Source organism: Cervus canadensis, chromosome 32, assembly GCF_019320065.1.
Source record: "Cervus canadensis isolate Bull #8, Minnesota chromosome 32, ASM1932006v1, whole genome shotgun sequence".
NCBI classification, from domain to species: domain Eukaryota; kingdom Metazoa; phylum Chordata; class Mammalia; order Artiodactyla; family Cervidae; genus Cervus; species Cervus canadensis.
Window position 1 is genome coordinate 31,258,483 of NC_057417.1, and position 24,225 is coordinate 31,282,707.

At 52.3% G+C, this 24,225-nt stretch overlaps 1 protein-coding gene and 1 long non-coding RNA gene across 4 annotated transcripts in view; both read left to right on the forward strand.

Moving 5' to 3' along the window:
• Nucleotides 1–6,186: 6,186 nt before the first annotated feature.
• On the forward strand, nucleotides 6,187–9,427 carry LOC122433312. Its single transcript, XR_006267073.1, has 3 exons — nucleotides 6,187–6,319; nucleotides 8,715–8,869; nucleotides 9,389–9,427. It is a non-coding gene; the product is annotated as an uncharacterized LOC122433312 (long non-coding RNA).
• A 7,063-nt stretch (nucleotides 9,428–16,490) lies between these two features.
• TECPR1 (tectonin beta-propeller repeat containing 1) overlaps nucleotides 16,491–24,225 on the forward strand; it is a 28,748-nt gene continuing 21,013 nt past the window's right edge. For 2 of the 3 annotated variants that reach the window (XM_043454775.1, XM_043454777.1), the window contains exons 1-5: nucleotides 16,491–16,593; nucleotides 21,416–21,651; nucleotides 22,005–22,187; nucleotides 22,438–22,560; nucleotides 23,388–23,513. In XM_043454775.1, coding sequence (XP_043310710.1) covers nucleotides 21,427–21,651; nucleotides 22,005–22,187; nucleotides 22,438–22,560; nucleotides 23,388–23,513 — 657 coding nt within the window. In that variant the 5' untranslated portion in view covers nucleotides 16,491–16,593; nucleotides 21,416–21,426. Of the gene's footprint in view, nucleotides 16,594–21,415; nucleotides 21,652–22,004; nucleotides 22,188–22,437; nucleotides 22,561–23,387; nucleotides 23,514–24,225 lie in introns of those variants that run through there. The other variant, XM_043454776.1, reaches the window with a different exon arrangement.

Below are 24,225 nucleotides of genomic sequence, written 5' to 3' on the forward strand. Positions count from 1 at the left end.
ATGCCCGTGTGCCACAACAACTGAGCTTGTGCTCTGGAGCCCAGAATCTGTGACTGCGGAAGCCTGCAGGCCTTAGAGCCCACGCTTCCGCAGCAGCAGAACCACGGCCATGAGCAGCCTGTGTGCTGCCAGGGGGCCGCAGCTAGAGAGAAGCCCACGCCCCAGGGAAGACCCAGCAAAGTCAAACATTTTTAAAAATAGGAAAAAAAAAAAATACCTCCCTCCTGGGCATATTTTTCAGATCGCTGAAATTCTGCTCCTAATCCAGTTTTATATCATGAGTAAATTAACCCCCAAAAATATATATTTTAGCATTGCCAGTTCCACAGAAGTGAGAATATGGTTTTAACTGGTACGTGTGCATGTTTTTGCTGGGAGCCCTCGGCAGGGGATGTGGTCGGGCAGTGGACGCGCTGTCCCCTGGCTGGGGGTGGGGGGGTTTCGGGGGGCGGGCAGGGAAGCTGACACTGTCCTCCCTGCAGACCTTGACAGTCCCCAAGAACTGTCCTCAGCTGTAGTCAGAGGAAACCAAAAGCAGGTTGGTGCCCTTTCCGGCAGGCTTTGAGAAGTGCTGCAACCCATCACATGGGCTGCTCACACATTCAAGCTACAATCTCACATGGTTGGGATTGTGGCAAAAAAATAAAAAAAGAAGGAAGCAAATATCATTTCAAAATCCAAGACTGTAACTGATTACAGACTGCCTGGCTCAGAGAAAGCCCTTACCAAATATTTGCTAAATGTTTCTCTTAGATAAACACTGAGTTTTCAGTTTGATGGTAAGCCTGTGGCAAGCCTTACAGTTCTACTAGACAAATCTTTCTAAATATTTTATAAATTAAGCACAGATGTTTTTATACCACACAGGCAATAATTTTGTGCAAGTCACGTGGTGAGTCTTACTGAAAGCATAGACAGACCTCCAGTGCACTTTGCAGATACTGTTTTTTTTTAATTAAAGAAAGGGAAGCCCATGGCAAGTCTGTCAAGAGCCAGTTTTACAACAGCACATGCTCACTTCCTGTCTCTGTTTTACGTTTTGGTAACTGTCCCAATATTTCAAGTTGGTTCATTATTACATTTGTGATGGTGACCTGTGATCAGTGATCTTTGATGTCACAGCTGTGATCACTAAAGGCTTAGATGATGGTTAGTATTTTTTATCAATAAAGTATCTTTATATTAAGGTATGGGGATGGGGAGGGAGGTTCAAAAGGGAGGGGATACATGTATACCTATGGCCGATTCATACTGAAGTTTGACAGAAAACAAAATTCTGTCAAGCAACTATCCTTCAATAAAAAAATTAATAAATTAAGGTATGTAAGTTTTTTAGACATAGTGCTATTAACAGACTACAGGGTGTTGTAAGCATAACTTTTATATGCACTCACTTTTCTGTGGTGAACCAAACCCCAAAATACCTCTGGGGTCCGCCTGGATGGCTTACTATACTTAAATCCATACTGGACTGCCCTGGTGGATCAGTGGTTAAGAATCTGCCTGCCAATGCGGGAAACGTGGGTTCGATCCCTAGTCCAGGAATGAAGATCCCATGTGCCATGGGGCAACTAAGCCTTCAAACCACAACTACTGAGCCTGCAAGTGGTAGAGCCTGTGTTCCCCACGAAGAGAAGTCACCGCCGTGGGAAGCCCGCTCGCAGCAACGAAGACCCGCTGCAGCCAAAAATAAGATCTAAAACACCTTCACACCCTTCGTTCTCTCAGAGGTGCTCCTCACTGCATAATCCTGCCGGGTAGAACACATTTACTAGTGCAGTGGAACACAGAAATCATCTCTTGAAGTCAGAATTTCCTAGTAATTCTCACAAGAACAGAGTCAATAGTAGATGGCAAGTTTCTGGCTAAGTTACCAAGCAGCTGTACTCAAAACCTCTGAACAGCCCTGCAGTATCAAAAGATGTCACTGACGTGTCTAGACCAAGCACGGGCTAAAACACGAAGTCCACATGTTGGTGGCGACCACACGCAAGGTGAATCGAGTGCCTTTCATCACTGCCACGTTCAGAGGAACAGAGCAGGGTGCTTCTCCGGGACTTCCTGACGGGAGGTAGGAAGAGCCCAGGGAAACCTCAGCTCGTTTGGACGCTGTGGGAGGAAGCGTGCTCTGGTCCCCACTCTGCCTGTCCCACATGCTCCCCGTGTGACTTGACAAGTCATTTCGCTTCTGGAAGCCCGGCTTCCTTACAGAGACACTCAGCATCCCTCAGGACTATAACAGTGTCCCCTCTCCTGGGGGCAGGTTCACCTCATCACCTTCCACGACAGAATCGCCATTTCAAGGGTGAAGTCCACGTGTGTCCCACTCTGAGTGTGCGTGGACACTGCAGGGACCCCCACTTCGTATCAGGGCTGTGACACTTGGGTACCACCCTAACCTGGGGGAGAGAGTTCATCTCCCCACTGAGTCAGGTCCACTGAGCCCCTTGTGTCTTATTTCTGCATCTCCAGTGCCTGGAACCTGCTGGATGTTCCATGAACGTCTTAACGGAGCTCAAGGTCGCCTGCCCAGGTGAGGGTTCACACCTAGGTCCCTCTGCTCCAGACTGAGCTCTGGCCCAGAGACCATGAGGTGTACCCCTCAGGCTGGATCATTCCCGAAGGCCATTCCCGGTTTTACAAAATCAAAGGACCCAGGGACTTCCCTGGTGGTCCAATGGTTAAGACTTGACCTTCTAACGCAAGGGATGCAGGTTTGATCCCTGGTCCAGAGCTCATGCCTCATGGCTAAAAAAACAAAACATAAAAACAGAAGCAGTATTGCAACAGACTCAATAAAGATGTAAAAATGGTGCGCTTTGAAAAAGTCTTAAAAAGCCAGTGTCCAGATAGTAGGGAGACGCTTGTTAAGACGATGCCTGCTCTTTAGGACCCGCTCTGTCTTCTGTGACGACAGAGCATCTTTCAGGGGAGAATTTCCAGCCTCTGCCAGACGTCAGTGAAAGGTACTCAGACTGACAGAAAGGATTTCTCTCTGAAATCCGCCACCGCGTGGACTTGGGACCCTTTACCAGAGCAGTGAATTTGGTGACACCTGGGCATCTCTCTGGTTGGGGGCAAGCGAATGACCACTCGCACACCGAGAGGAGAGGGCACGGCCTGGGGTCAGGAAGGGGCCTCTGTGGGCCGCCCCCCGGCGCCTGATCGGTCAGGGCCCTGCAGGGCCTGGGAGGGCCTCGATCCCCGCTCTCTAGGTCATTCATTATTCTGTCAGCAAGCCCTTCAACTTGGTTTTCCTGCAACCGCAGAGAGAAGCAGAAGAAACCACGCGGCCCTGGCTTTGTAAAATGGGCAGGGTTCCTCAGGAAGGAGAAGGGACCCTCTCCCCCACCCCCTCCATCCCCTCCCCGGCCAGGCCCACCCTCCCCGCTCCTACCTGCCGCCTGCACGGTGGACATGGCTGGCTTCAGCGAGAGGCCCCTGGGCGGGAGGAGGGAGCCCACGGACGGGGCCGGGAAGAGCGCCCTTAGGCTCCAGAAGAGAGCAGGAGGCAGGGGGCGACATGAATGAGGGACGCAGAAGGCCCCGGGGGCGGGGCCATCGCGGGCAGAAGGCCTGGAGGAGTGGGGCCGGCCGGCCCCTGGGGGCACAGAATGCGGCCTCACAATCCAAGGTTCTCAGGTTCTGAGCCTGCAGCCGCCACCGCGGGGAAGAAGCCCCAGTCCGGATTCCACCTCTGGCAGCTGGGGCGCTTGGAGAGGAGCCCGTTTCATACCACTGTTCAGGGGGTCCTTGATAAAAACCACGGCTTACGAGTGGTATTCTGGCCTGGAGAGCTCCATGGACAGAGGAGCCTGGCAGGCTACGGTCCACGGGGTCGCAAAGAGTCAGACACGACTGAGCAACTAACACAAAAACGACGAGTGGGGGGGCTCCTCCGGGGGCTGTGCCTGCCCACGCAGGAGACGTGGGTTCGACCCCCGCATCGGGAAGATCCCCCGGAGAAGGACCCGGCAACCCACTCCAGTACTCTTGCCTGGCAAATCCCATGGACTGAGGAGCCTGGCGGGCTACGGTCCACGGGGTCGCAGAGGAGTCTCGGCGACTAAGCAGCAGCGGGAGCCCAAGCCGCAGGGCCTGGAGAGCCGGCCAGGGGAGGTCCAACGGCGGCAGGCACCGCGACAAAGGCCCGCCAGGCGCTCGCCCACGTCCTCCAGGGCGGCGGGGACCCGCGGGGGAGGACTGTCAGCAAGCAGAGCGCTGAGGCTCCAGGAAGCAGGCCCCTTGAATGGGCCCGCCGCTCCTGCTTTGCTTCCGAGGACAAGTTCCTTCTTCGGTTTCCACGGAGACCCAAGGAAAGGACATGGGGTTCTGCAGCTCCACCAGGAGCAGGGCGCTGGGGTCTGTGCGTGGAGCTGGCGAGAGGAGCCCAGAGGCGTGTCCCGTGATCACGACTGTCAGTACTTTCAGCTGCTGCCGTGAAAAGTGCTAACAGGTGTGGCGCCATGTGGCGAGTTCCCGGGACTCCCCACGGGCCACCCGGCCCGAGGAACCCGCTTCCAAGGCTGGGCTTTCCCTGCAATTCACACGATTACAATCAGCTGAGCTGGATGCCGAGGCATAGGACTGGGTCTTTGGTGCCTCCCACTAGGTAACCCTCACCTCTCATTTAGGAGAGGCGCCCTTCCCTATAACAGGCCTCCTTCCATCTTCCTACCTGGAGGAACCCGGGCCTGTAGCCTGCTGCAGGGGTAATGGTGTGGTCTCTCTTTTAAAGCGGACACAGCCTACTCTTCCATCTCGGGGCTGCGGGTCCTGGCCCACTAAGAAGGAGCCCACTTCTGACTCAGTTTCCTCACCTGTAAAACAAGGCCAGTCAGTCAGTTCAGTCTCTCAGTCGTGTCTGACTCTTTGTGACCCCATGGACTGCAGCACGCCAGGCTTCCCTGTCCATCACCAACTCCCAGAGCTTGCTCAAACTCACGTCCATCGAGTCGGTGATGCCATCCATCTCATCCTCTGTTGTCCCCTTCTCCTCCCGCCTTCAATCTTCCCCAGCATCAGGGTCTTTTCCAATGAGTAGGTTCTTTGCATCAAGTGGCCAAAGTGTTAGAGCCTCAGCTTCAGCAACAGTCCTTCCAGTGAATGTTCAAGACTGATCTCCTAATTTAGTATGGACTGGTCGGATCTCCTTGCAGGCCAAGGGACTCTCAAGTAAGATGAGGCACTTCATCGGATCTCTATGAGAGGAGACAACACACGCCACCTGAGTGAGCGACTGTCAGCGGAGTGTGGGGTGGCCTCGGAGCCCAGGGGCGGCCTGGGGACCCTGCGCAGGAGAGCTGACTGCAGGCGAGACCCGACTGCCCTCCCCGCCCCCAACCCACACGTTGTGGCGAATGGTTTAAGGTGGGAATTGTCATCGCTCTTGTTACATGTATATGCGAGGCTTCCCAGGTGGCTCGGTGGTAAAGACTCTGCCTGCAATGCAGGAGGCTCAGGAGATGTGTGTTCGATCCCTGGGTCGGGAAGATCCCCTGGAGAAGGAAATGGCCAACCACCCTAGTATTCTTGCCTGGAGAATCCCATGGATGGAGGAGTCTGGTGGGCTGCAGACCATGGAGTTGGATAAGACTTAGCGACTAAACAAAAACAGGCATATGTGTAATTGACAAGGGTCGACTCTTCCCCCACATGGATTCACCTTTCTGTTTTGTTGTGCAATTTGCTTTTTCTCCTTGGAGATCTTTGCTTCTCCTTCAAGATCCCATGATCTCTGTCCTCTGTCTGACCAGTATATCTGTCCCTGCTCGTTCAAAGGCCAGGTCCCCCCTCAGATCAGATTGCAGTTCCCTTTCCCTTGCTGATGATTTCCCAGGAGTGTCCATGCGCTGTGGACTCTGTTTAACTCAGTTCATGTTCAGTGAACCAGATTTTACAAATCTCTCTTTTTTGGCACATCTAAATAACAATTACAAACACATTAAAGCAGTTCTCTTATACAATGTAACCTGCAGTTTTAAGTATGGCATGGTTAGATTCTTTTGAATATTGCAAACACCTCAGACAATGAATAAAGCATATATCAATGCAATGATTACCAAGCCAATCTCTTACCCCAAGTAGCAACATCATGAATTAAACTAACATCTTCATTATTCCCTCTTTTTTTCAAATATCTTTTTCAGGTTACAGTTATATTTATTTTGATACTTTTCCAGGAGTGAAGGCCCCAGAAAAGAAGAACACCATCTCTCATCAGCTGGGTTAAGGCATTTTGGTTATAGATGGAGGAATTCCTGGATGGGGCTGGATCTAGACTGCTCTTCCCAAGGCCATCAGATTAAAGTTGCTGTTTGTAAGTAAATGTCATTTGCTGCATCGATCAGAATTGAAAGCTCAAACCCTTCACATAGCTTTCAGTTCTTTGCCAGCTTGTATTTCCTCTAAAACAATGCCATCTATAAAGTCTTGCTTGATGGTATTCTGTAACTTCTTATGGAAAAAGCCAAGCGAAATTCTTGGGCCAATACATAACCCATCTCTGGGTGTTTTGTTTTTCTTTTTTAAACTTATCTGGCTGTATCAGGTCTCAGTTGCCAAGTTGCCCCATGGCATATGGGATCTTAGTTCCCCGACCAGGGATTGAACCTGCGTCCCCTGCATTGCAAGGTAGATTCTTAACCACTGGACCACCAGGGAAGTACCCCATCTCTGGGTTTTTATGTTTGACTAACGCGGTCCTGTCATTATGAATTAGTGACTTGACCTGTTAGTGTTATTATAGAGTTATGTTTGTTCTATTTGTATTGTATGAAAATTAATAAGGCCGCCTAAAGAAATGAAGGGTTGAGTCCTCCTGGGCACCTGGGGAGACGGCTGCATGACCCGGGAGCACCCTGCTGATCCCCCCCTTCCCTGGCTGCTCTGTGTGGGTGCTAGGGCAGACCCCTCCTGCTTCTCGAGTGACACTTCCTGCTTTCTGGGGGCCAGTGGCAAGTATGCAGCGTCACTTTGTAATGGGAGGAGGAACAACACCCCTATATGTTAGCAGCTGCCCACTGGATTAGTTTTCTGTGCTACACAACAGAGGACCACAGACTTAGCAGCTGAACACAGCGCCCATCAGTGATCTCACAGTTTCTCTGCCTCAGGAGCCTGGGCTCGGCTTCACTGGCCATCTGCTCGGGGGGCTCACAAGTTTGCAGTCGACTGGGCTGCAACCTTACCTGGAGGTCTGAGTGAGAAGGATCTGCTGTCGGTCCATGCAAACTGCCGGCAGGATTCACTTCTTGGAAGCTGCTGACTGAGGGTGCAGGCTTCGTGACTGCTGGACGTCCTTGGATCTAGAGGTTGCCCGCGCTCCCCCGGGGGCTGCTCACAGCCTGGCTGTTTGCTTCTGCAAGGCCATCAGGAGAGAGAGTTTCTCGCCTCAAAGAGTGAGGTCCTTCTGCAAAGGGCTTTTATATAAATGAGCCAAGATCACCCAAGATAATCTTCATTCTGAATAACTCAGACTCGACTGATTTGGTATTGTAATTACACCTGCAAAATCCCTTTCTCTTTGCATTATTCTGCCAGCTAAAAGGTTGTTACTTGTCAGCCCCCATTCCAGGGAAGGAGTTTTATGGGGGGAGAGGCAGAGACCTCAGGGGCCACCCTGAGTAGACAATGAAATCAGTGAAACCTAAACACAGTTGCCTAGGAGGCACTAGTGGTAAAGAACCCGCCTGCCAGTGCAGGAGACATGAGAGACCTGGGTTCGATTCCTGAGTGGGGGAGATCCGCTGGAGGAGGGCATGGCAACTCACTCCTGTATAGTGTTCTTGCCTGGAGAATCCCCATGGCCAGAGGAGACTGGTGGGCTACAGTCCACAGGGTTGCAAAGAGTCTGACATGACTGAACCGACTTAGCATGCACACACAGTACTCCTCCACTTCTGGGTAACCACCATCCTGTGCACCCTTCACAGTCCCGGGTCCCTGCAGAGCATCAGTATGAGCTCACGGGTTCGCCGCGGCCCCAGAGGCCACCTCCCCCTGGGCCTCCTGCACCTGGGCTCCAGTCAGCTGGCCAAAGTCCCTGCTTCCGGGCCTTCGCACTTGACGTTCCCTTTGTCCACTTCCCTCCCCCGCGTCCTCACACCTTCACTGTATTCTGGCCTCCACTAAACTGCTGCCCATCAGAGAAATCCTAATGCCCCGAAAGCCTCGCTACATGCCTCCTGATCAGACGGCCACCGGGGCTCTCAGGGGCCCTTGGCTCCTGCCTGTTTTGAACCTGGTTTGGCAGCCCTGTGTCGATTCCACAAGCTAAACAAAACCCATCACCAGGGATTCCCTTTCATGGTTTGGTTTGCGACCCAAGAATCCTGAGTGGCGGTGTGAAAATGGGCAAATTACTCTCCTTCCAGGAACCCAAGGATGCTGTAGGTGGGGCTCTGGGGCTGTGTGAACACGGAGGACCCTCCTCTTTCCCCAAGAGAAGCTGGGATTCACTTGGGCTCAGTTTTTTGAGGATGACAATGAAATACATGTCTATAATATTTATTAACTTGGTTTCATGTACTTATTGTCAAGCCACATTTGGGATAAATTATTATCTTGAAAAGATGTTTTTCGCCCTTACTTTTCTGGAAATGACTTTTAACTCAAGCTTATCATCATCTTCATCATCGGTGTCACTATCATCCCAGAATTCTCTCTCTGCCTCAGATTCCCAGCTTACCTGGTCTTGTCTTTTTTCTGGACAGTTCCAGCTATGGCCTTTTTAAAACTCATGTGTGGGGGACTTCCCCCGTGGTCCAGTGGCTAAGAATCCACCTCCCCAGTGCACGGGACACGGGTCTGATTCCACAAGCTGAGAGTTGAGGCCAAAAGGAAAGAAAATCCTGTGGTGCTGTGACTGGTAAGTCATCCCACTCATGCAAAACTAGGACAGCCACTTTAACTATACGTCCTTTTCAAAAAAAAAAAAGAAAGAAAGAAAAGAACCTTTTTAAATTGTAAAATATAAAATGCAGAGAAAAATATAGAAGATTAAATGTGAATTATTTTCAAGCAAAACATGTAACCACCACATGGGTCAAGAACTAGAATGTTGGCAACAATCTCAAAGCCTCAGTATGCCCCTTTGGTGCCGCCAAAGGCATCTACATCCTGGTTGCTATGGTAACATTACGGTACTCACTGTCTTTATACTTTGACCATTAAACGTACATCCTTCAATGTTATAATTAAGTTCTTGCCTATTTTTGAATTTCACCTATAAAAGGATCATATGAGCCTCTTTGAGGGTTTGGCTTTTTCACTTGGCACATGTTCAAGATTCATCCATGTTGTTGCATTGTTGTCCTTCATTCTGTTTTTCTTGTTACCAATAGTATCACATATAAATAAACAGACCACATTTATGTATCCATTCTAGCGGTGATGGACACTCGGGCCATGACAGACAAGGCTGCTGAGAACGCTCTTGCACCCGCTCCTGCTGTGTGTACGATCTAAGGCAATACTGTCCCCAGGCCAGTCCTAGCTTCGGCATCAGAGATAAGTGATGATGTCAGACCAATTTCCCCAGTGATAGCATCAACCTACAAGTCCATGCGGCCTTCCTGGTGGGTGTCCATTGTGGGTTTTATCTGCATGTCTCTGCTTGCTGAGGTTGAGCACTTTTCCCTACATTTACTGACCATCTGTAGTTTCCCCCTTTTTTATTTCTTAAAATTTGATTCGAGTCCTTTGTTTTTTTTTTAAAGTGTTTGTCTTGTTCATACTGATTGACAGGCGTTCTTTGGATAATCTAGATCCTGGCCCTTTGTTGGCAACAGGTGTTGCAAATATCTTCTCCTGCTCGGTGGTTTGCCATTTGGGGGTTTGTTTGTTTTTTAATATTTTATTTATTTAAACATTTTGGAACTTTTTATTTTGTACTGGAGGATAGCTGATTAACAGTGTTGCCACAGTTTCAGGTGAGCAGCAAAGGGACTCAGCCCTACATGTATCCATTCTCCCCCAAACGCCCCTCCCCTCCAGGCTGCTACATAACGTTGAGCAGAGTTCTCTGTGCTATCCAGTAGGACCTTGTTGGTTATCTGTTTTAAATATAGCAGCGTGTACATGTCGATCTCAAGGTGGCTTGCCTTTTCACCCTCTTAATGATCAAGAGAAGTTTTTGATTTTAAAGTAGTTCAAGGGGGAGGGACAACCTGGGAGATTGGGACTGACATATACACTACTATGTGTAAAACAGAACTAATAAGAACCTACTGTATAGCACGAGGAATTCTACTCAATACTCTCCAATGTCCTACGTGCGGAAAGAACCTAAAAAAGAGTGGGTGTGTGTATACGCACAGTTGATCCACTCTGTTGCACAGCAGAAACACAACATTGTAAATAAACGATACTCCAACTAAAAAATCATCAAAAAATAAAGTAATTGAAGAGAATAAATGCTTTCTTTTTTAAAAATTATTTTTTCTTTTTTTAAAATTTTAATTGGAGGCTAATTACTTTACAATATTGTGGTGGTTTTTGCTATACATTCACATGAATCAGCCATGGGTATACATGAGTTCCCCATCCTGACCCTCCCTCCCACCTCCCTCCCATCCCATCCCTCAGGGTCATCCCAGTGCACCAGCCCTGAGCACCCTGTCTCATGCATTGAACCCGGACTGGCGATCTATTTCACATGTAATATACATGTTTCAATGCTATTCTCTCAAATCATCCCACCCTTGGCTTCTCCCACAGAGTCCAAAAGTCTGTTCTTTACATCTGTGTCTCTTTTGCTGTCTCGCATATAGGGTCATCGTTACCATCTTTCTAAATTCCACATATATGCATTAATATACTGTATTGGTGTTTTTCTTTCTGACTTACTCTGCTCTGTATAATAGGCTCCAGTTTCATCCACCTCATTAGAACTGATTCAATGCATTCTTTTTAATAGCTGAGTAATATTCCATTGTGTATATGTACCACAGCTCTCTTATCCATCTGTCTGCCAATGGACATCTAGGTTGCTTCCATAATAAATGCTTTCGAAGACTCTTGTACAGAAGACGCTTGAGAGTCCCTTGGACCCCAAGGAGATCAAACCAGTCAATCCTAAAGGAAATCAATCCTGAATATTCATTGGAAGAACTGATGGTTGAGATTGAAGCGCCAATATTTTGGCCACCTGATGTGAAAAGCTGACTCACTGGAAAAGACCCTGATGCTAGGAAAGATGGAGGGCAGGAGGAGAAGGGGGTGACAGAGGATGAGATGGTTGGATGGCATCACTGACTCAATGGACATGAATCTGAGCAAACTCCAGGAGACACTGAAGGACAGGAGAGCCTGGCGTGCTGCAGTCCACGGGATCACAAAGAGTTGGACACAACTTAGCGACTAAATAACAAAATAATTGAGTGTATTAATTTTTTCCTTTAAGGTTGGTGCTTTTTGCATCTCTTTTGTTGAAATCCTCCCTTATCTCAAGATTGTTAGGATGTTCTCTTATACTATCTTCATGATGCTTTGTTTGGTCTCGCACACCTAGCCCTATGATTAGCGTGGCCTTACGTCTTGGTGTGTGCCTCTCGTCTTAGCATCTCTTCCAGTGAGCATTGCTTTACTCTCAAAAGTACCTGTAGAATTTCCTTAAGCTTTTCTTCCAGGGCAGATGATACCTGTGATGCTGGCTGTGGGCAGGGTTCCACTTCTATGCTGGAGAGGTTGCTGATGGGGTCTGGGATGGGAAACACCACTCTGGGGTAGCTTAGTAAAAAACCTTGTCTGTAAATGGCTGTAAATGTCTTGACAATGAACACATTTTAGGTACAATTGGTGTGCTGGCCAAATTATATTCCTGGAGTCAAATATGCAGAACATTCCTTTTTTATGCAGGTCTAACACAGATCATCATCTGGTTTTGAATATTCTGTGAGACTTTAGCGCCATTTGATTTCTCTGGTAGCTCAGAGGGTAAGGAGGCTGCCTGCAATGTGGGAGACCCAGGTTCGATCCCTGGGTCGGGAAGATCCCCTGGAGAAGGAAATGGCAACCCACTCCAGTTCTCATGCCTGGAAAATCCCATGGACGGAGGAGCCTGGCAGGCTACAGTCCATGGGGTCGCAAAGTCAGAGACGACCGAGCGACTTCATTTCACTTCACTTAGTGCCATGAGAAGCTCCTCAAACTGTTCCTGATCAGGAGGCATCGCCTGGTGGTGGGTGCAGAGTAAAGCATAAGGCAAGTGGAAGGTGGGCCCTGCCTGGAAGGCTTCTGGTGGAGAACAGATAAATAGACAGACCCGTATTCCGACAGGTATATAAATATCAGGGACTTGAAGGTAAGAGTGCAAGTTAGTTTATCTGGCTGTGCTGGGTCTCAGTTGCGGCATACGGGATCGAGATCCCTCACCAGGGACTGGACCAGGCCCCCTGCACTGGTAGGGAGTCTTAGCCACCAGACCACCAGGGAAGTCTCATGAGTGCAAGCTTTATTTTGTTTGTTGGAGTGTAGCTTATGTTAAGCAAATTAACCTGGGCTTCTTGGTCCACTCCTGACCCTTGAACTTTACCACTGACCTCATCAGTTTATCCTCCTTAACCACTGATTAGCCGGCTTTATACACTCACGGAGAAGGCATTGGCACCCCACTCCAGTACTCTTGCCTGGAAAATCCTGTGGACGGAGGAGCCTGGTAGGCTGCAGTCCATGGGGTCACTAACAGTCGGACCCGACTGAAGCGACTTAGCATACACCCAACTCAAATAAACCCCTACAGGTTACAGAAGGCCTTTCCTGCCTTCTCACATATTCCTCTCTCCCTAATTGGACGTTTCATCCACATGAAGAGGTCTCTTGACCAATCTGAACCCGCAATAGGGCCTGACACACAGTGAGCACTCCTAAAGTGTTTGTCAAGAGAACGTTTGACTCGGCCGTGCTTACATGACTGGGTTGGGGTCAGGCGGCCGACAGTGACTGTCACTGGCTCCAGTGACATTGCTTAGCTCGCTGTTTGCCTGTCAGAGGTTGTGTAGGTTTTCTCTTGGATACAAAACATCCCCTCTTCACGTGAAGGCACGGTTGCCTGACCTTGGATAGGTGAATCTGGGCATGCACGTGAAGTCTGAGCTGTACTTTTCTACACAGTGTTTCTGCAAGTTTTTCTCTGCCAGAGATGGGGGAAATACCACATTTTCAGCTGCTTCATCTCTTAAGTATCAGGTGAAAAACGAAAGTGTTGAAATTCATTTCATCAGCAGAGCGCGAAGAAAGGAGCTATACGGCGCGGCCACCCTGGGGGCCGGGCAGCCTGGTGGTGAGAAGGGGTCGTCAAGCCGAGGAGCGAGGCTGCCCGGGGTCCCGCCCCAGGAGCACCAGTTTCACGGCCAACATTTGACTGACTGGCTTTACAGAGCAAGGAGCGGCTGTAAGCAGAGATAAAATGAAAAGACTGTGTACCACTTGTGGGAAAGCGTTTACTCCCAGTGAAAAAAAATTTCCATAGAGAAAGGAAACATCAGTGGCTAACAGAGATGTGCCATGGCAGAGTTTAAGAACAACTTGAGCACCTCAGCTTAGCTCACGGTAGACAGCCTACTGTGTCATGAGAGGATGACACATTGCTGATGGGGGTGCTGAAATGCAGCGATGGGGTGAGATGTGTGGGAGTCAGTTCTGCTAATCTCTGCCCTTTTTGTTCAGGCCTTTCCAACATTTCTCAATGTATGAATTTACCCTTTATCCGGGGGACTGAGGGAGGGATATTCACTCCTTTAATAAAAATCAAGTACCTGTTGTGCGCTGAGCAATCATAAAGCCCTGGAAATTCCAATATGAGTAAGAGAGGCACTCCCTTGGAGATCTCATAGTGTGGTCACGGAAACAGATAGGAAGACAAACTATTGTAATATGACACATGAGGGGCTAGAAAGGAGAATGTACAAAGTATTAGGGTGTAGACTCAGGTCTACTTTCCCTTGGTAAGATCTGACCTTTGATCTGAGACTTAAGGTGGGATGAGAATGGACAGTGGAAGGAGGAAGGTGGGGAGGACGTGTGGGACAGTGGGGTCTGCGTGGAGGAAGCCTAGGGGTCTGATGGAGCAGGGGAGGGCCCACATATGGAGCTCTACCAAGGCTCAACTTAAAGGTTCAGGGGAGCCGAGGCTACCACGGAAGGGGAAGCCAGGTGGGGGAAGCCATCGGGAAGAACCTCAGCTCCACTGGAGACATCCAGTCAGCCCATCCTAGCATCAGTCCAGCCATGCCTCTCTGCCCCAAACAGCAGAATATACACAGTAATGTCCATCATCCTGAAAGGAGCCCTCTACCAATCATCTGGAAGGGTGCTGGATCCAGGGTTGTTTAGTCTAAAGTGTTTCTGGAACTCTCACAAAGCAGAGATGCAAATGGCCAAGTTCACCAGCCCAATTACACAGAGATGATACTAACACTAGGAATGCATGAGTCCTCACTGGGGCCAGGCACTGCTGTAAGCGGTCTACACGCACTTCCTCACTTCATCCTCTGCACCACGCAAAGGTGCAGATGGTGATGTTATTCCCACTTTGTAGATAAGGACACAGGAGCTGAGTGACTCACACAGCAAGCGATGGACCTGGAATCTGAACCCCGGGGAGAGAAGTGACAAAGTTAGGATGGAGAAGAAACAGGAAATGAAAGTTGAGATTTTAAAAAGCAGAAACAAGAATGAGGATGATCAGTTGTGGTGAGGACAGAAAAATGCAGACCTCCTGACAATAACTGAAAGGTCTGCTCTGCAAAGGCTGGAAGGACTGGGGAGTGGGGTGGGGTGGGGGAGAAACGTGGGTCCCCAGAAGATCCACTTGTCAGACCCTGAATCCAGGAAAACTCGCATGGAACTCTGTCACAGCACATAGCACTGCAAGGACCTTGGAGAGCTCCTAAGTCAATGGCCTGTTCTAAAGCAGAACCCAAGGCCAGAGAGAGGAATTGGCTACAAAGTGTCACATGCAGAACAGGATCTAGGTCTTTCTACTTTGAGACTAATGTTTCTGCAGACCAGTGGCCATTCATGCTCCTGCTAACAGTACTCCAATTCTCCTCTGAGGAACCACCATCTCTGTCTGGCTGGGCCTTTATGCTATGGGTCTCAGCTCAGGTTGCTACAAGAAAAATACCACAGTCAGTCAGTCACTGGGTAGTTAAACAACAAATATTTCTCACCATTCTGGAGGCTGAGAGTCCAAGATCAAGGCACTAGTACATACTGTATCAGGGGACAGCCTGCTTCCTGACTTGAGGACAGCCACCCTCTTTGCTATAGCATTACAAGAGGCAGGGCTGTGAGGTCTTCTAGTCTCCTCAAGAGGGCTCCACCTTCATGACTTAATCCTCTCAAAGGTCCTGTCTCTAAATGTTGTACCTTCAGGGATTACAGTTTCAATTATGAATCCTGGGAGGACACAAACATATCATCCAAAACAACCCACTTCTCCAGGCTCAGTCAGTCCACACATGCCATTCCCTCATCACACACAAGACTCTGCAGAGCCATCCAGGGTGAACCAGAGGCTTCAGCTTTTTCTCCCTCTGGAGCCAATCCATGCGGGGCTTCCCCTGTGGGTACCCAGAAAGGAGCAAGAACCAGAGAGGAAGGGAGAGAAGCAAGGTCCAATTGCTACTGCTTTAGCCTCTGTGTCTGGCTGTGCCTGGCCTTTCCTCAATCGCATCTCCTTTTTTGGTTTCCTTTTTCTTTCTCCAGCCCAACTTCGGGAAAAACATCATCTCCTACCTCTCTGGGTTGTTGGAGAGATGAATTGAGAAGGTCCACAGACAGCACTTACACTTACACCACATACAGCACATGTGAGGCACCCATGGAGCACTCACCTGTTGGCATTACTACATAAAGCTACCTCGAAGTAGGTCTTCGAGGGTAGTTAAACACCGGCAACACAGAACCTGAACAAAATGGTGACTTGTTATTGCTACCACACCATGATGTACTCACAAAATCACCTGTCCTGGGATTTCTCCCAAGAAGCTTTATGTGTAGGCAAGGCGACGTTTCGATCAGGTGGAAACCACCTGGACACCTGTTTCGATGCCTGAGCCCAAGTGCCCACAAGCCGGCTCGCACCATCACCCCCGGCCCGCTCCTCCAGTCCCCGCAGGGCTGTGCACCCAGGCGCCTCCCCGACCCTGCCCGGCTCCTCGCCTGCGGCCCTGAGAACACACCGCCCGCTCCAGTGGGTAGCCCCTGGGGGCGGCGGGCGGCCTCAGGAGGCGACCGACCAGGTCCCGGGGGACTGTGGACCGTGTGCGGCCCCTATGGCCCCGGGAGCGCGGGAAGCGCGCGGAGCCACCGCGGCACTACCGAGGCTTCGCAGCGCTTCAGTCAGACCCCGGAAGTAGGCGGGCACGCGACCCCGCCGAGGCCCCGAGGCCGGGTGAGGACGCAGTAGGCCGCAGCCAATAGCGGGCCTGCGGTCTTTTGCGTCACTGCAAGGCTGACCAATGGGCGCGTGTCTGGCTGCCGCTTCCTGCCCACGGGCTCCTCGGCCTCGGGGGAGGGCCGGGCCGCTCTCCAGCCGCCGTGGAGCAATCGCCGCGACCCCGTCAGCGCGGTGCCCCTCTCCCGCAGGTGAGTGCAGAGGCGGCAGGGAGGTGGGATGGGCGCCTCGGTCCCTCCTGCAGAGGTTGGGGCGGCTGAGGCAGCAACTGCGTTTGTCCCACGCGCGCGGAGTGGGGAAGGGGCTGTGCTGGTGCTCTTTGCTGCACACCGCGGGGGCACCGCCCCCGGCCCGCCCCCCCGCAACATGACACCCCAACCAGCATCTGCCCTGGAGTGACTTGGGAAGTGACTGGCGGGTGTAGAGGATCGAGCTGCTAGGAGCCCGTCTTCCTCTCCTGTGGGCAGTTATGAGAGCAAAGCTGCTTGTCCTGGGATTAGCTCAGGCAGATGGTCAGGGACCGGCGCTGAGATGCTACTAGTGGCCCCGCAAGGGGCCCACCTGTCGCCCAGCCGCTGGGAACGAGAATGAAATCAAGCTGACCGCCCAGATCCGAGAGCCGGCGGGGGGCAAGGGAGTTTCTATTTTCTGAGCTGCCAAATGTGGGAGAGGATGGACCCAGCTCCTCAGGAAGGGCTCAACTACCTGGCATGTCCTTCTGTTTTCTCCCACCTCTTTGACCCTGACATCGCCTCCCAGCAGCCCTCACAATTGTCAGGCAGTGAGCTGCTTTAGTAGCAAGGGGTTTTCTCTGTTTGTACAGGGGATGGGTGTGACAGGGTGTGATAAAAAGAAAAAAAAAAAAACCCACAGCAGAAAACCTTGCAGGAAGCAGTCCTAAGTCGACTGGGAAGTAAATGCTTCAGGCTCTCCTTTGGGACCCTGTCCCTTCCTCTACCACACCCCAGCCTACTGTCTCCACCCCCACCTTCCCTTGGGTACCTCCACTTCTCTGAAGGAATCTGTTAATTAACTGCACAGAGAGGCAGATGGTTCTGAGGGTGGCCAGCAAGTCTTCTGAGTAGAATGACTGAGGCACTAACTGGAAATCATCATGCAGAATTTCTTGGTGAATCGGAGGTCACTTTCTTGGGAGATGGTTGCCTCTACCTCTTCACTTCTACAAAACAAAGAAATCCCAGAACCGTGGCACTCAACGCTTCAACCTCCCATTCAAGAGTCCTCTGACCCAGTGACCCAATGTCCCTAGACGTGTTACCCCATCACCTCACAGCCAGAAACTGGCTTATGAGAAATTGAGACCACATCCTGGCCAAGGAGGTGGGACTAACCAGGGATGGCTACCTCCTGTCATCTTTAGCTGGGAAGTGATGGGCACCAGGACTTTCCACTCCAGATGGAGTTTACAGATATCACCCCCAGGTGAGTCTTCTGTTAGCTGCCCAGAAGGCTCAATTATGTCTGTTTGGAAATGACCACTTAGTCATTTCTCTGAAGGAAAGTGTATCTAAGTTCAACATCATCATTCATTGAGCTCAAGATGCAGACTGAGCTTGACCTCACGGGTTACTTGTACAGTGAGCCAAGAAATGTCTTTGAAGACTGGGTTTACATTAAAATGTCACCATGGGGGACTCCCCTGGTGGCCCAAAGGCTAAGACTCCATGCTCCCACATCCCACATGCTACAACTAAAGATCCCATGTGCTGCAGTTAAGACCCGGCATAGCCTAGTAATAAATAAAACATTTTTTTAATTAAAAAAAAATCACCATGGGAACTGACATACCTCCTTCCCCTATGTAAAACTCTTACTTTTCCCCAACAACTTATGAAGAGGATTGTCAAACATAGTCAAATTGAAAGAATTATACAATAATCACCCACATAACTCACCTTCCACCTAGATTCTACTGTTGACAGCTTAACATACTTGCCTTATCACATACCTATCCACCTATTAGAAGCTTTGTTGTTGTGGTGTTGTGTAGTCGCTAAGTCGTGTCTGACTCTGGGAGCCCACCAGGCTCCTCCGTCCATGGGGTTTCCCAGGCAAGAATACTGGACTGGGCTGCCATTTCCTTCTCAAAGGGATATTCCCAACCCAGGGATCAAACCTATGTCTCCTGCATTGGCAGGCGGATTCTTTACCACTGAGCCATCAGGGAAGCATGACCTAGGACCTTACTTTTAACCTGAAGTATTTGTGACATTTGGCTTCCCTGGAACCGTATTTCCATCTTAGCTCAGGGAATCAGTGAATGTAGGTGGCAGTGATTTTCTGTAACTTTGAATAAACACTCACTTTGTGCAGAGCACTGGGAGATGCAGAGGAAATGAGGAGGTCAAGGACTCTGACTGACCAGAAAGGGCTTTGATTTTTTTGTTTGTTTGTTTTTAAGAGAGAGAAGATTGGCAGTCTGGGATAGTAAATGCCAAGAAGTAAAATGATTTCAGTAACACTTGTTGAGTTCCTGCTGGGTGCTGAGCACTCTGGTACAACTCTGTGCCTGTGTTACCGCTTTCAGGTCTCACAGCAACTACATAAGTAGGTCAGTCCTCCTCTCTGCCTTTTCCAGAGTAGGAGATTGAGGCACAGAGAGGTTAGTCAGTGGACTTTTGGTCATGCTAGAAAGTAGTGGGGCCAGGACCCAAATTCCCACAGTCTGGGTCCAGTGTGACTCTGGGACTGTTGAGTGACAGTGTAAATGCTTCAGGGGAAGAGTAGACCCTCAGGCTTGACCAGGGAAGAGCAGAAGGCATCTGGAGGTGCCACAGCTATCCCAGGAGTCCCAGCTCAGGCACCCGGATGAAGTTGCCAGTTTTCAAATGGCTTCAGAAAGCTGGCGTCCTGACTTCCCATATGTTTGACCTGGATGTTGGTGCCCCAGGTGGAAGGATCACACTTCTCCATTCTTCCTGTCGCCACTGCCTGTCCTGGGTGTTTTCCAAAGTTTGGCACCTGCTCCACTTCCCGACTTCTATCCTTTATCCTTCAGTCACTTCCTTGCCACCCACACTCTCTTCTCCACGTCTGTAAGACACACTTTGTTCCAAATGAGCCTAATTACTCGTGTTTTCAGAGGCGCTCCGTCATCCACGTTGCCATTCCAGCTGTCACGCTTTCCGTGCCCCCAGCGTGTCTCGAGCAGAACAGCCTGGCTCCAGCTGTGAGGCTGTGAGGCTCCGTCTTCTGGTCGCTCCGGTTTCCAAGTCAGACAAGCTGTCTTCCTTCTGCGGCACTGCTCAGCCTTGGGTGTGGGGGCTGCTCCATCAGGCACTCACTGTGACTCCCCCAGCAGCCCCCATCCAGCTGTTCTGTCTTGCTGCCGTAGGTCTGGCCACGTGGCCTTGCCAAGGCTCCAGGAGTCACACCCCAGGGAGCAGCAGCCCCGTCAGCCCCACGGTTGAGGGGCGGGGGGAGGCAGTCAGTGGTGATTCTGAAAGTTCAGCTTCTCTGCACACCAGTGCCACACTGGATCTTGGAGACAGACCCTGATGCTGGGAAAGACTGAAGGCAAAAGGAGAAGAGGGTGGCAGAGGATAAGATGGTTAGAGAGGTTCATGTCTAAGTCAATGGACATAAATTTGCGCAAACTCTGGGAAAGAGTGGAGGACAGGATCCTGGCATGCTGCAGTCCAGGGGTCGCACAGAGTCAGACACAACTTAGCAACTGAACAACGACAACAGAGTTTTGGGTGAAGTGAAAAAGGATAGCTTTACTGCTTTGCCAGGCAAAGATAACCACAGCAGGCTAAATGCCCTCAAATACATGTGTCCCGACATGGGGAATGTAGTGACAAGTTTTACAGTAATTGTCCAAAGAGGGTGTGGTAAGCTCATGGACATTCTTCTGATGGGTTGGTGGTGAGTTCAGCCCCACCACCATCAACCTTCAGCATTATCAACCTTTGGGTCCAATGGCCTGGGGTCTACATGTTTGTGGGCAGCATACTATGGTTAATCATTAACTTCTCCCACCTGCAGGGGGTTTCAGCGTCTGCAAGGTAGCTTAAAGGTCCTGTGGTGTGTGATGGGGAACCAGGACCTTGCCCCAAGGCTGCTCTGGACTCTCTCCCTGGTCTTGTAGGCCCTCCTTCCCTAATTACCAACTGCTTGAATCTGCCCCTTGGAACTCAGGGAAGGTCATGGAGGCTGAATGAAGGCCATCCTCTGTAGTCAAAGACATGGAGGACACAGAAAGGCCTTGTGCCCAGGAGCCCCCCGGGGCCCTGCACGCATCAGTGGCAGAGCACAGGCGTGAGCCTGCACACCCTCCACAAAGCAGAAGGGAAGAGGAGAGGAGGAGGAACAGCAGTGGAGAATGGCAGGAGGAGAGGGTCAGAGGGAGGTGGTCACCTACGGCTGGTGAAGACAGGCCCCTCCCATCCCTGCCACCCGCTCAGTGGCTCCTACAGGACCACACAGGACTCTGGCTGGGGTGCCAGGCCCGCGCGAACGCCCTTACCAAACCCGGAGGACGCGTGAGGGGGTCCCTGTGCACCAGAGGGTGGGGCCTCTGGGAAGGCCTCTCAAGGATTCATTAGATCTGCAGCCTGTCATTTGTTCTTTAGACAAGAAAGATCCAAACTATGACCGAATATAATTCTCAATAATATTATCAATAATGTTATAATAACATATAATAATAATAATATAATACTGTTAACAATAATAATAATAATGAATTATTATTCATTAAATTGGGGACAGTAGGTACTTGGATGGTACATTTTTTTTTCTCTTGACCCTTTTGTATATTTGGAGGAAAAAAAATCCTTATCGTGAGAGGGAGAAAAGGCAAAGAAGAGAAAGGAACCTGGACTGAAGCTGAGCTCTGCCCCCACTTTGCTGGGGTTGGGGAGGGTGCTTAGCCCCCTGCAGCGAGAGATCATCACCCAGGGCTCCCTGCCCGGCCAGGCGGTCCCCGGGGCCGGGTCCTGGAGCGGCCGTGCCCGCTGACCTTGCCCTCCTGCCTCTGTCTCCCCTCAGCCCCCGCAGCCATGCCCAGCTCAGTGCTATGGGCAGTCGACCTGTTTGGGAGGGTGTTCACGCTGTCCACGGCCGGGCAGCACTGGGAGCCGTGCAGGGACGCCCAGCTGGAGTTCAAGCGGGTCAGCGCAGCCAGGGACTGCTGCTGGGGCATCGCCTGTGACCACCAGGTGTATGTGCTTGTGGGTGCCAGCGACGTCCCCATCCGCTGCCAGGAGGAGGCCTATGAGAATCAGGTGGGTCCGAGGGGTGGCGGGGTGGCCAGGAGACAGCCCCGCACCCGACGCCTGGCCAGTTCCCGCCTGTTTCCTTCACTTTGCTGAGATCAGGCTGCAGCAGCCACGCCGCAGCAGCCAGGCCACGGCCAGGCCTTACCCAGGCCGCGGCCGGGTCTGCACAGGGACGGGTTCTGGGAGGTCAGCACGGCTGTGCCCCCCGCTGCCCGGGGCGGCAGGTCCCTGCCCTTTGGGGTGCGGTTCTGGTGGCCCTCTGCTCACTTCCTGTCCTGGAGAGGAGGTGAGGGCCCCGCTGACCCCAGAGAGGCCCTTGCCACACAGGCCTCAGGCCTGTCTCTGCCTCTGGCCCCCAGCGCTGGAACCCCGTGGGCGGCTTCTGCGAGGCGCTCCTGCCGAGCGACCGCTGGCCATGCAGCGATGTGAGTGGGCTCCAGCACCGGCCGCTGGATGGGGTGGTGCTGCCCTCGCCGCATTGGGAGTGGGAGTCGGATTGGTACGTGGATGAGAATTTTGGAGGGGAACCCACCGAGAAAGGGGTAGGTGAACTCGGGTCTTGCCAGCGGGGCTCCCCCATCCCCCCAAGTGCTGTCCCCAGTGCCCAGTGGTGTCAGACCTCAGCCTGGGCCCTGCACGCTCCCTGCTTGCTGGACGGGGCCCACGGGTTGACGCTTCAGGCCACGCGCTGCCTCCCCGCCCCTCTTCCGTCCTGCTCCCCCTTCCCTGCTCTTTCCTGTCCTTCCCTGGGAAACTTCCAGAGGCCCCCCCACCCCCACCTTGATGTTTCAGGGGTGGACGTATGCCATCGACTTCCCTGCCACCTACACAAGGGACAAGAAGTGGAATTCTTGCGTGCGGCGCCGGCGGTGGATCCGGTACAGGAGATACAAGTCTCAGGACACCTGGGCCAAGGTCTGGGGACCCGCGGGACCAGGGGGCAGGTAGACCGCAGGCCCGCCGTGGGGAAGGTCGCATGGACCCGTGTGCCCAGCCTGGGGCCTGGCCTCTGACTCCCTCTGGTGCTGAATGCTGTGACCCTATGTCCCTTCCTTTGGGAAGTGGCCGCTCCGGGAACCAGGCCAGACTGTGGCCCAGGACAGCACAGCAGGGCGTTGCCCTGGTCTCTGGACTGCCCTGTCCCGGACTGAGACTTGATCTGGGTACATCTTCCTCCCCGCCCTCCACCCCACCCCGTGCGGGAGCCACTCAGGCCCTTATATTTTTCCAGTGACCCAGAAAAACCAACCAAGGGACGTGAGGCCTGGACTGGGGTGCTCGGGGGCCTTGAATGAGAGGAAGGCCTCAGACCCTCAGCCGACCTCCCTGCAGGGCCCTTGCCACAAGGTGGGGCCGCCGGCCTGCCTGCCTGGCCCCAGGGTGGGAGCAGTCAGGCAGCAGGGTGATAGCCAGGGTCACGGGAGCCCCCACCCCATGGCCGTGTTCTGGGGTCAGCTCCTTCTCCGTGGCGGATGGAGTCAGAGTGAAGCGGGGGCCGCCATGAGCCCTCGGGGCCAGCAACCCAGCCTGGGGCCAGTGGGGGGAGGACACGGCAGAGGGGGTCCTCCGCCCGATGCTGCCCACCCTGTGGGGTCAGCGGGGCCGGGCTAGAGGACAGAAGGCAGCGTGCTGAGGGCTGGCGGGGCAGCTGGGGTGGGGGCTCGCAGGAGCGGACCAGCGCCGCCCCCAGTCCAGGCACCCACGGGCACTGACGGCTCCTGCCTCCCACATCCTTGTTTCAGATCCCTTCGGAGGACGACCCCCAGCAGCTGCCCGACCCCTTCAGCGACCTCTCTGTGGGCGGGTGGGAGGTCACAGACGAGCCCGTGGGCCGCCTGTCCGTGTGGGCTGTGACCCTGCAGGGCAAGGTAAGGAGGCGGCGGACAAAGGCCGCCCCCAGAGCGGGCGCGGGAGAGGCTGCCCCTGCCAGCCTCCCAGGGTGGACAAAGCCGGGCTCTCCCCGGGCCCTCCTCCTCACGTCCCGTCCCAGCAGCGGGGGCTGCCTGAGCAGGTGGCATGTCGCTGGGGTCCCCACAGCACCCCCTCCTGCGACCCTGCTGTCCTGGGCACCCCCTGGGTCCTCGTCCTCCCAGAAGCCTCTGAGCTCCCGCGCATGCCTGGTCTTGGCCTGTCCCCCCCGGGCACCTGGAGCCTTGGTCGGTGCCCACCCTGGGCTGGTCGCATCAGGCTTGGCTCCTCAGAGAGAGACTCGGCTCCCTTCCCACTGACCTGTGGAGCCTCCCACACAGCAGAGTCTCCGGTACATTAAGGGTGGGTGGGAAGGATGGGTAGATAAGTGGATGGATGGGTAGGGGTGTGGATAGGTGGGGGTGTGTGTGTAAGTGGATGGATAGTTAGGTGGATGAATGCATGGATGAGTGGATGAGCAGATGGGTTGCTAGATAGGTATATGGATGAATGGATGGTGGATTACTAGGTGAATGGATGGGTAGATAGATGGGTGGATGGGGGGGATGTTCAGACAGGAGAGGAGAGCCTTCTCTGGGGAGCTTGTGATCTAAGAAATGTGACTGAAAGAAATGACACCCACCCGACAGCAGCAGTGACAGCGATGCCGAC